Below are 12,232 nucleotides of genomic sequence, written 5' to 3' on the forward strand. Positions count from 1 at the left end.
AGGAAACGCAGGAAGGGAGCGGGTGGATAAGCGGCGGCGGGGGGCGGAACTGGCGCAGATGGAGCGGGCCGGCCGGATCCACGGGTGTTCAGCGTTGTGTTTGTGGCTTCCTGATTCCCGCTGACATCTCGCTGCGGGTGCCCAGGAGCTTGCCAGGACCTCATCCTGAATCCCACGAGCTTCCCTGAGAAAAGGCCACGGCTCGGCCCGTTACAGGAGGGCTCTCTGCTGACAAGCCCCTGTGTGATCTGCCAGTCCCTCGGCACCGGCTGCGCTGGGATCCTCCGAACCAGAGGAGGGGAGGGGAGCGGGCGAGGGGAAGGGGAGGAAGCCGGAAGCGGGAGCAAGGCTCCTCTGCGGGGTGGAGAGGGCTTGGGCGGCTGCCGGGCTCCCCGCCCGGGAGCACCCCTGCCAGGCGGAGGGTGGGGTGGGCAGCCGGAGCCGCGGGGGCTGCGAGGGCAGGGTAACCGGGGGAAATGCGGGAGCTGGGAGGAAACGGCAAAGTCCCTCTGAAGGCCTCTCTGGAGAGCGCTTGGGCAGCAGGCTGGGCTGGAGCAGGGCGGCCCTCAACTCTGATGGAACTGGGAAGGGGAAGCTGGGAGATCCCCCGAGAGGACAACGATCAGGCAAAAAGAAGCGACAGCAAAGGGAGGGGGAGGGAGGTTTTGCAGGAGCAGCTGGGCCATTGCAGCCAGGACCCCGCTCGACTCCGGCTGCTCTGTGGCTGCTGCTGGCGAGTCCCAAGGCCACGAAGGCCGTCCCGGGGAGCACAGCCTGGCTGCTCCATGGAACCGCTCCGGTATTTTCCCAGCCAGCAAATCTACCATTTAAAAACCAAGGAGGAAGTACCATGGGGGTGTCTGAACAGGGAATGTGCTTACAGCCCCTGAAGACCACGGAACATAAGATGATGTTTGCTTCTTTCCATAAAAATACGTGGCTGCTTCATTTGTGAAGAGGTTTTCTGGACATAAGAGTTAAGCAATTTGTTTTACATCTAAGTAGTGGCTGAGGTGGTGTCTGCAACTATGAAAAAGTTGTTCCAGTTGATACTGCATGTTGAAGTCAGTCTTCCAAAATCAGTATGTTTTGTCAACAATGAATAAATTGTAGCTGGGAAGGTAACTTTGCAGATTGAGTTGCATTGGTGATAGGGGAAAATTCATTTCAATATCAATAATACAAACCATTTATACTGGATTTTTAAGTTGCTGGCCTATAATTTTGTTTCTCAGAAAAGTGGAAATATTTCTTGTTTAGTGTATAAGGATTATGAAAGATTAAAAAACATGTAGGGAAAGGTGTTTTCAGTGCTCTGAAATGACAACTGGTACTTGAGTACAGATATAGTTAAGTTTTTGTTTCTATATAGATACAGTAGATCTCTTTACAAGCTGAATTAGCTCCACTTTATTCACTGTTAAGTAGCTGAAAGTTGCTTTGTATAACTCAGTCAGATGCAAGAACGTCTTCCAGAAATACAGTGAGGCATCACACAACCCTCACCCGTTTCAAAGGGAATATAATATTTTGGTGACTGTTATTAACTACTTGTAACGTGACTTTCAGAGATTCTTTTTGTGGCTAGAGAAGACGGCTAGACACAGCATATCACCATGTTCGATGTGCATTAGAAAAGCTTCAAGTCTTTATTTGCTGTTTTTGTGATACCTGGAAATAAGTCAATTGTGAAATGATATGCAGCCATGGGGCCAGCAACTCATTCCTACTATTGTCATAATGCTGGTGTAACTATATATTGATTTTTAAGAGAGCTACCCTGTTTTGCTCAAGGCTGTGATGGACATTGCAGCTCTCTTCCTTCATTACACGTCATTGTTCAGTGGACTGAAGGTGGAGGTGAGATGTTGTGTACTATATTCATTAAATAGCCTGAAATACGTATAGAAAAATTAAGCGGTTACACGTTTTTTACATCAGCCTGGCCTCAGAGGCTGCTGAGCAGGTGACTGTGGGAGGGTTGCTCACCTTGTTTGCCCTTGTGCTGTGGGAGTTGGTATCAAGTGCTAAAGGAAAAGTGGCAGCCAGGCGTGGTGACTCACCAATTCATAACTTCTTCCTCCCTAGTGAGGCAGAGCCTGTGATTCAGGGAGTAGTTGGGTAAATTAAATCTCAAGCCTGCTGTGGAAATGCATGGCTAATCTGTGCTTTTTACACTTTTATTTGTTATATACCACCTGAGTAAGGCTGTAAGGCTTAGGCAGCAATCCTGTCTGGAAGTGACCAGGAAAAATTTGGAATTTGAACTGTGTTTATGTTTGACTAAACAAAAAAAAAACCCACAATAGTAACAGAATCTCTAATGATAGTGGGGGGGCGGGGAGGGCAGGCGGGAAAGAGGAAAGGAAGGAAAAGAATAGAAAGGAAAGCAGACCCATCACATTCTTATTACCTATAGTGTGAAAAAAAAGACGTGTTCTTGCTTCCTCAGCTAGAATCTCCTCCTTTCATTCCTCATGTCTTTAATCTTCTTGTTGTGTGGCAGATCTCCACTGTGCATATATTCCTGTGCATCCTGTTCTGCTGTGTAGTAAGAGCAAAATATTATTATTATATAGGTTCAGTTGTAAATGTTTCCTGCTGTATCCTGTAGCATCAGACTATTTGCTGTTAGGCATGCGAAAGGTGTCCCTGCTGTCTTGTTTTCAAAGTGGTCTGACAATACTATTTCATTAGAAGCTAGGCAATATTTTGGGATGATGTGAGTACAGTGCCTAATTAGCCTTTTGCTTTTAAGCCTAGAAAATCTGACTCTGATTTCCATACAAGCGTTTGCTATGTTACCTGCAGAGCACGGAGACTGAGGCAGTGGAGAGTCAGCCACGATTATCCCAGCCTGGCACAGTATTTCAGTGTTACGGATGTGAAACCCTTCATGCGAGGAGCTAACAGCAGGGGCTTTGTGGTCCTTCAGAGCAGTGGGTCACTGATGCAGATTTAGGAGCTGTGCTGGAGGGAATAGGAAGATGGCTGTGGATTGCACACTGGTTCGTGTGGCTTGTGTATTTATTTGTGCACCAGGTTTACACCTCTGTGTGCAATTTCAATAGCTTCTATTTCCTGTCCATGTGAACATGCCTGGCCCCAAGCTGCATTACTGTTCCTTGTCCATTTTAGCAGGACATCTTTCTTTTCTGCTGAACAGGACGAGAATGGGGACGGAGCCAGGGAGCTGAAGAATATGAAGTCAGATCGCATGAAGGTGCTACAGATGGATGTGTGCAGTGACCAGGAGGTGGCTCAGGCCGTGGATTTTGTGAAGAGGTCCCTGAAGGAGCCAGAGAAAGGTATATGGAGATCTTTGTATTTCCAGTACAACTGTCTTTTTGTTGTGCTCACAGAACCCTTCCTACAGAGCAGGCCATGCACTGGCCAGGTCGTTCCCTCTCTACCCCACCAAAAGAGGGTTAACAAGCGTGGAGGCCTGTGACAGTGGCTGGCAGTCAGGCACTGCTGTAGCCGGGTCAGTGAGGAGAATTGTCTTGCTGTTGATGTGCTGGCCACATGGAAAGAGACCAAGACTGGCTGGAGGATTAGGCTCTAACTCTATATCCCATCAAAAGTGATGAGTGGCAGCAAGCCCACAAGAGCCTGTGTCTTTTTCCTTGAGTGTCTGTGAAGGGCAGGATGGCCAGAGCCTGATCCCCTCCTGGTGCTCCTGCTGCAGCCATACAGACCTTTCTGTAGTGACCCTGCTAGTGAAACGGTGATGGGCCCTGGCTGCTTATTGCTGTTCTCTCTGCTGTGCTGGTACAACCTGTTGGCATAACTGAGTGCTGAGTTGGAGCGTAAAACTGACCTGCCCCCAAACCTGGATTATTCTTCAGCCAGGTCAATCCATGCTTTCAGTTTGCCATGCAACATCCAAGAGGTGACGTGAGGCAGGATCCAGGGTGGGCTTGGCATAGACCACCGTAATCCATGTGCCACCTTAAGCGCTAGTCCAACTCATGGACCTAAGAGCATGTGAAAGAAGATAGAAGTCCCTTCTGCATGTTTCTTTCCTTCTTGGAGGTGGTTTGGCAGTGGGATGTGAGCTTATAGTTGGAGCCTGGTGTGACACCACCTAACCTCTTCCCATGTGGTGAGGTTGTGAGGCTTCTTGCCCCACAGAAGGGCGGCAGCTGTAGACCCAGGCTGAGAGTGGACTGAAGTTTCATTTCATTTTGAACCCATGAACTCAGATGTGTCTGAATTACACCACTTTGAGACTCCCCTGATGGAAAACCTAAGAATCCTAGTTTATATTCCAGTAAAACCTGGCTTTTGGAGAACAAAAAGCCTTTTGGGCATCTTTCAGGAGCTCACTGGAGGAGAAGGGCTAGGCACATCAACCTCAGAGTTCTGGCTGTCACTTAGGTGAAGAGATAAAATGAAATTATAACTCACTGATGGCATAAGTGAAGGCAACTGAACATCCCATGTGCTGGCTGGGTAGTGTGAAAAGGAATGGGTGTTTGGGAAACACAGCAGTAAGCACATTTTGGCTTAAGAAACCCAAGTGTTTCCAATCAGAAACACATCCAAAGAGGAACAACTGTATACTAATACTTTGGTGCAGCATTTAGGTCTCTAGGTCCCCATGGGGACACCTCTTCAAAAAAAGAAGCATAAGATATGAAGGAAATAATGATAATAAACCTATAACAGTATGTGCCACCAGTGTAATGAGTTTTCCGTTCCCCTATTAAAAATGGCCTGTCCTTTCATGTCATGAAGATACTTCTTTCTTCTTCTTTTTGCATGAATCCTTTTTGCTGCTTTCTTGTCATCTTTATTTACAAGAAGTGTTTTTAACTCTGCCACAATCCTAGCAGAAATAACACAATATGCTCATCGATTGTTGAATTAAAAAATATTTCAGTAAAGGAGGTTTGAAATATTTGGAAATATTAGTGAGGTTACCCAGAAATGGAAAGAGAGCAGTGGGCTCCAGGACTTAAGGACCGTGTGGTTGGAGGGTAGTTGCTCCTCTTGAAGCTTGGATGAGACTGCCATGGGTGTGTCTTTGTTCACAGCAAGTATAAAGATAGTAAATAACAACAGCTCTAACCTTCATGCAAATTAGGTGAGCACACCCTTCCTCCTAAAACAAGCATATGAAATGTAACCGAGTTACGTACAAGCTCTGATCCCACACGTGTTCTCTCTGCATGATTTTTCTTCCTACACGATCACCCAGCCCTCGTCACACATTTCACAGCTTCTAAAGCTTTTCCTGAAGAACCCAGCAACAGCAGTGGTGGCACAGAGCCATCTCCCACTGAGTGAAAGCTTGTAAGGGAGCAGTTCTTTTGCTTCTATAAATGCAGCAGTGTTTGCAAAGCCGTGTGTGTAGCAGGGACAGAGAAGTCTTGCAACCTTGATCAGCAAGTAGGACTGGTTCCTCCTGCTCCTGCTCTTCAGGGCCTTATCCTGTAGTTGTTTGCTCCAGCACAGCGTGCAAAGCAGCAAAGGCTTCTTTTTAGGCCCGTCAGTGTGACTGAGGTTTGGGGCTTGCCCATAAATAGTGCTCAATAAATAAGTGCTGGAACTTAGACACTATTGAGACTGAAGCGCCTTGCACAGAGGTGTGGCCCCAGAGGAGCTAGCGCAGAACAGTTCTTGCGCTGTGCATTTATACCTCTTCTCCCTGTGCTGTGTACATAAGGCTAAACTCATTTCAATAGGAGTGCCTGTTTGTTTTCAATCTTATGCAGTTCCCACTGTGTTGTTGACACTAAAGAAATAATGGTGATAAGGCTCTGCTCAATAAACACACCGCTGTCCAGCAAACAGCCCTGTGACCGGGTACCTATGAGCACTTTGTTCTATAAGTAACATGACCTGATCGGTGAGCAATGAAATTCCAGGAATGAACTATTGTAAATAATGTTTTCATGACTGTCCCTGAGTCTTACCTCGTAACCCAAGAAATGGGAAATTGTTGTAGAGAAATGTAGAATCAGGAATACTCTGCAGAGGTCAGTTTGGGACTAACAGTGTAAGTCTCTTGTGGTCTTTGGTAAATCCCTGCTAAATTTGCTCTGCATAGCTTCTTGTTACTGGTGAGATTACACCATCAGATGCCCTGTTTCCATGGTCCTCCTGCTAGCGATTAGAACCTGCTTTGCAGCAGCGCAGGGGATCCCATTCAGGCTGAGATGCTGTGCTGGCTGCCAGATGAGTGTGAGTTTCAGAGTTGTCGTGACCCATTAAAGCTGGCAGCTTCAGTAAGTACCGCAGGGACAGGCAGGAGATCTTGGGCAGAGCAGGAGCAGAACTACCTGACTGCAACATTTAGAAACTTGAATTAATAAAAACAGAAGTAAGGATAGGCGAGCAAGATGTTTTCTTGGCTTTTCCTGCAGGCCACTACTTAGCTGTTATCCCAAACAGCCCCTGGGGGTTGGGAAGGGATTTTTCTGGTGGAGGATAGATCTGCAGGCCAGTGAACTGAAGCAATACTCACCACCATCTGTCAGAGACAGGTGTGCAGGGCAAAAGGGGTGCTGGGATCACTGTGTGAGAGCTGGGAGGTGCGGGAGTGGTGGCAACTATAATAGGCAAATCCATTCTGGGACAGACCATGAGGGAATTGTTAATGCACTGTTATCACTGGGTAGGATGTGACCTTCTCTGGTCTGCTATACACGGCTGGTCAACAGCCTTCATGGAAAACTAACTTAGCTGGGAACGGGGCAGGGTTACTAGGACCGGTGTGAGAGTAGAGAGCCAGTCTAGCAAGGGCATGTTGGTGTTGGTGTTTTTAAATGCACCAGGAGGATAAATTCCATTGGTATTTATTGGGCAATGGTAGAATATTGCAATTTGCTTAGAGGCCTGTCTTCAGTACAATACATGGTTACTATCTGACCATGAATAAATATAGGCTGGAAGTTATTTAAAGACTTTCATACATCAGGGCAGGGAAGCTATGGAGCAGAGGCAGGGCAAACAGCCAAAAAAATTTTGAGAGAGCGCTTGGTATGCTTTATCAATAGGGTAGCATGATGTGGGTGCTTTTGATAGCAATGTCAGAGCTCCCTGGACATGAAGACTCCTTCTTAGCCCTGTGTTTGTTCTTGGTGGTAAGAGGAAGGTCAGGGAGTAGAAAGGGGCCCCGACTCCAACTGAGTACTTAGACAGTGAAAAATAACCATGGTGTATGGCAGGACATCTAATGAGGAGCAACTCTGTTATCTTGTTCCAGCTCTTCTGTTTGTTCTTTCTGCAGTTTAGGCTGCATAGTCCTGTGCTTCAACAAATTCACAAGGTACAGACTCAGTCCTACAAATGTTTGCCACTGGGACTCCTGCAGTAATCACTTTGAAGGGCCAAGTCCTCAGTGACCTGCTAAGTCCTGGACATGTAAGGCTTAGTGCAGAAGCTCTTGATAAGTCCAGTCAATTTAATTTTGACAGGACTGCATGCACAAAAGATGTTCATTCTTAAATTCTAGTAGTTTTAAGAATTGGTTGTAAGTTTGCCATCTTCTGCTATAGTTAGGGTTGAGGGAAACCAAATACCTGGGCTAAAATACAGCAGCTGTTAACTGGGCCATGAACTTGCAGATCAATAGCATGCACTCTCCAAAACAGTGAGTCAGAGTTGTGAAGGGGATTTAGAAATCCAAGATATTTGTTTTCCTTCCTTTTTTTTTTTTAAATTGAGGGAAAGTCCAGCTCGCTCCAAATTGTAAAAGCCGTGATAAAGTCACTGAGTGAGGACAAACCTGGGACTGACAGGCGGCATAAAAGAGGGTCAGCCAGATCCAGCCGTATGAAGCCCCAAGACAGCAGTTGACCTTAGAGGAGACAGCATTTGACCTTAGAGGAGACATTCAGGGAGGCAATGCTTGTGTGACCCCATCACTCTCCCTGATGTTCCAAACAAGCCCCACTGGCTTCACTTCTGGTATACCAAGAGTGTATTTCATCTCCTTGCTGGGTTTTTCTCTACAACTTTTTTCTACAAAAGTGCCCAGTTCTTTGTCAAGGGGTTGGGTTACTCTGAACGACAAGGAAGGCTTCTTCTCTGCGACACTCTTCCTCATTCCACTCTTTAAGCATGTGTTTGTTGGCAGGTCTGTGGGGCCTGGTGAACAATGCTGGCGTCTCGACCTTCGGAGAGGTGGAATTTGCAAGTTTAGACAACTACAAGAAGGTGGCAGAGATCAACCTGTGGGGCACCGTGAGGGTGACGAAAGCTTTCCTGCCCCTCATTCGCAGAGCTAAAGGTACATGCTGGGCAGTGTGGCAAGACTCAGAGAGAGCTTTTCCAGCACAGCAAAGAGATGTAGCTAAAAATTATGACTCAGACTGTGCTTCGAGGAATGCCTGTGCAGTCGAAGGAGGGTATCTGAGGCATGCAGGCAAACTAGACAGCAGGGTTCAACATGCTGTGTAAGCATTTGGTAGTACAGGCCACTCTTGGGGCAGTCCAGGCACCTACACAGCGGGTGCGATCTTAAACATCCCAGGATATCAGAGACCTTTGTGCAGTGCTGGCAGATATGACACAGGACTCCAGGACACCTTTAGGAAAAGTGACTGGAGGCCAGTCGAGATAATCCTGGCCTCCAGAGTCCACCAAGTGCTTATGTTTGGATAACTGAATCTTCTCCCTTCGTGGTATTCAGTTCACAGGTGATTGCAGAGTGGTAGTGGTGCAATGAATGAGAGTCAATAACAGTGATTTTAGATATCTTACAAGACAACAGTATTATCAAAAATCTTTGTTTTATGTTAAAAAAGATACGTATGAGCAGAACTCTGAAGAGCTTCTTTATTTAGCATGTGTGGGAGAATGCTGGAACAGCTGTGTGTTCTGTGAGGACAGAAAGGGGTTATATTGAGAAGATTGCTCAGATACCATTTCCAGAAAGCAAGTACCCACTAAACAAGCCCCGTCTCACTACAAAAGGTAGCTTAGCCATCAGGTCAGCAGGTGGTTCTCACAGTCCCTCCAAGCTGCACTTCAGCCTGGAATGAAAGAGCAGAGCTGCCCACTTGTTTCTCAGCTGAAATTTCAAGCTGCAGAAGGGTCTCATGCTCTGCAGCTGTGAAAATCCTCTCTGTAAAAATAGCTGGTGAGATTTCAAGGGCCTGTTTGTAAGTGCATCTGAAACCACAATTGCACACATCTTGTCTTGGGGAAGGACAGAGCCGTCCACAGAGGAATGACCACTGCTGTCACTGCCCATAGGCAGTGCATGATCTAACAGAAGCTGCCAGAGCTCTGCAATTGGGCTGGCGTGGGCTGCTGGTGAGAGTTAGGATAATTGCTCTTTGCTGCCCCACAGACAGCAGCACGTCAAGTCTCCTCGCTGTTTGTCCCAGGCATGTAGCACTCCAGGCACTACTGGGTGAGCAGGCTGTGCTGCTCATGCTGCAGGTTCAGAGAAACCTCTACTGGTTCTCTGCCATCCAGCTCGGGTCTAGAAGCGTGTAGCTGTGTTATGCAGCTTAGCTGCAGATGAGCTGTCGTGCTTACAGAAAGAACCAGAACGCTTGTATGGCATCATGCTGTGTTGTGTGCTTTCCAGCTCGTAACACTGCTAGCTGGGACCTAGCTTCTCTAGCAAGATGCAGGAGTGGGGCACAGTGATGTGAGAGCACGCAGCTAGTAGCCTCAGAAGATCTGTGTGCTTCCCTACTTAAAAATTAGGAGGGAAATCTCTTGTATGCTTTGTAAATCCTTTTTAATACAGAGGCAGGCATATGTACCATCCATGGAGGCGGTCAGAGCAGGGGCTCGCCTTGCTTGAGTCAGGACAGAAAGGCTCCTTGACAGGGGATGTGGACGCCTCTTCAAGATTCAGGGTTTACAAATCAGCATCATCCAACAAAACACCTTTTTACTGGGATGTTCTGGCTGCTGCTTCTGCAGCCCATCATCTCTCCCCGCTCTTGTCTTTCTAGGCCGTGTGGTGAATACCACAAGCATGTTGGGACGGATGGTGAGTCCATCTCGCTCCTGCTATTGCATTTCCAAGTTTGGGGTGGCAGCCTTCTCCGACTGCCTCCGGCAGGAGATGTACCGCTGGGATGTCAGAGTCATCCTCATTGAGCCCAGTAACTTCGTGGCAGCAACAGGCATCCTGACGGCAGACAGCATCGACAAACAGGCTGAGGCACTGTGGAGCGGAGCCAGCGACACTGTGCGGGAGGACTATGGGAGGGAGTATTTCACTCGCCACGTGGCCCTGATGAAGTCCTTTGTTAACAGTGGCCTGAAGGACATGTCTCTGGTCTTGAATGACATCACCGACGCACTCACTTCCCCGTGCCCGAACAACCGTTACAATCCCATGGAGCCCTACTGGTGGGTGAGGCTGCAAGTCATGACTCACCTGCCCACTGCCATTGCCGACTGGCTTTACGTCCCCGGAGCCACCCTGTAAACGGCCGTCCTTCAGGCATCCTTCCAGTGCTCGTACGTACGCACAGGTTAGAGCTGACTTAGTCAGGGCTGTTCTGCACCCATTGCTGATGCACCTCGCCTGTAGATGCATGTGCTTTCACTTTGGGTTATGGCTTCAAGTCTTGTGTTGTGGGATGCTGAGAACAGCATGGCTTTTTTGGGTTTTTTCCTAGTTCTTGCTCTTTGTATTCCTTGCTGTCCTGATTAAAGTTGAAAGGTGTTTTCCTTTTAACTGTGGAGGAGGCAGAGGAAGGTTAACATATTGGATCAAATATGTGGCTAGTGTAATTAGGTCAGCAGAGTTCCCCCAGTGATAAATTTGGCTCATTAATGGGCTCTTGCTTTTCCTTTCAAGGACAGGCTGCTAATAGCAGAGCAAAGCTGTTGCTATGAGATGTCTCGAAGGGAGAAACTAAAATGGGAAACAAGCCGAGTTTTCCATTTGATTGAAAATGAGTCAGTCACAGCCTTCCATTGATTTTGTGATAGTGCTAGTAAGCTCTGCTGCACTGTGACTGTCTGCTCTTTCCAGGAAAACAACAAAACACTGCCTCTAAACAGCCTCATTACCTAGCTCAGGGGGGTCAAATCCCTGCAAAGAAGGGTTCATCCCTCCCGGCACTGTGGCCAGGAGGTGCCAGAGCCAGCAACTGCGGACAGGCTGGGCAGAGAAAAGCCCTTTTAATAATGAGTGAGGTCTGAGCCATCCCTCAGTCGCTCCCTGTGGATGCTGGGGCTTGCAAGCCTCTCTCCACCCACGGCTGATGAGCTTTGTGGGACAGGGTTGGATCTGATGTAGCAAACAAATTTGGCCCTCTGACTGCTGCCTTAGGTACTGGTGCCTGAACTACTCAGCTGTGGTGCAGACACTGTCCAGCCCACCCCTGCTTCCCTCACGTCACTGTCCCATGCTAGCCTTCCTCTTGCTGGTGAGGGAGCTCCTCTTGCTTTCCCAAATCAGTTTTTTGGTTTCATCCTCTCTGCACTTGAACAGTGACGGGGCACTGAGCAGCCAGTGTGGCCTGACTATGAGCTCTGGAAGGGTGCTTTAAGTGACACGTTTCTTTTTTTCAATATTGCACAATGAAATTTCCATGTCACACATGATTGTCTCCTCAGAGAACCTCCTGATAACTGATACATGAGCTACTTTTGCACAGTATCCCCAAGGGTGTCTTCTGTTGGCCATATACAGGGATTTCAATCATTTTTCCAAGTGCTGGGGCTGCCTGGCTTCATGCTCCGTTCCCTCTGTCCCAGTGGTGACCACTAGCAGAGCAGCCAGCGGGCTGCGGGCGCTGCTGGCCAGGCTGTGACCCTATCTTCTTACTCTAAGGACCAGCTTTCCCTTCCACTGCTAAACTTTGTTCTGTTTTGTCCTATGTGAGATTAAGTGGCTATGAAAAGAGCTTATCGTTTGCTCTTTCTTCATCTGTCTCTGCTAGCTCTGACTTGGAAACTGTGCCGTAAACTTTTTATATGCCGCTTGCTGTAAATGCTTGGAGTCTGCATGCAGCCGTGAATGCTGTGATGCCTGAGGAGGAAAGCAGGCTTCCCTTGGAGATGCTGTGGAGGTAGCTTGTATTACAAGTAACAACTACTGGAAATGCTGGCCGTGCAGTTCTTTTCTGTTCCAGATCATCGGCACATGGAGATTGCCTGGGATCCAGGACCCAGAATGATCCCACTGAACTGCAGCTTAAGCAGTGTTGTAATCACTTCTGCCCCCTGCACTGTGAAATGTGAGTAATGTTAAGTAGCACTGATTTGCACAGAGAGAAAAATAAACTGTGAGATTTGTAAAGCA

The 12,232-nt window shown here is 47.7% G+C and overlaps 1 protein-coding gene across 4 annotated transcripts in view; it reads left to right on the forward strand.

The window, feature by feature from the left end:
• Positions 1-12,232, forward strand: part of LOC142085879 (D-beta-hydroxybutyrate dehydrogenase, mitochondrial-like) — a 20,973-nt gene extending 8,741 nt beyond the window's left edge. For 2 of the 4 annotated variants that reach the window (XM_075158375.1, XM_075158372.1), the window contains 3 exons: positions 3,167-3,308; positions 8,087-8,239; positions 9,924-12,232. In XM_075158375.1, the coding sequence (XP_075014476.1) occupies positions 3,167-3,308; positions 8,087-8,239; positions 9,924-10,405 (777 nt within the window). In that variant the 3' untranslated portion in view covers positions 10,406-12,232. The remainder of the gene's footprint in view (positions 1-3,166; positions 3,309-8,086; positions 8,240-9,923) is intronic. The other 2 variants (XM_075158374.1, XM_075158373.1) reach the window with 2 other exon arrangements.

The sequence above is a fragment of the Calonectris borealis genome, chromosome 9 (genome assembly GCF_964195595.1).
Source record: "Calonectris borealis chromosome 9, bCalBor7.hap1.2, whole genome shotgun sequence".
Classification (NCBI taxonomy): Eukaryota; Metazoa; Chordata; class Aves; order Procellariiformes; family Procellariidae; genus Calonectris; species Calonectris borealis.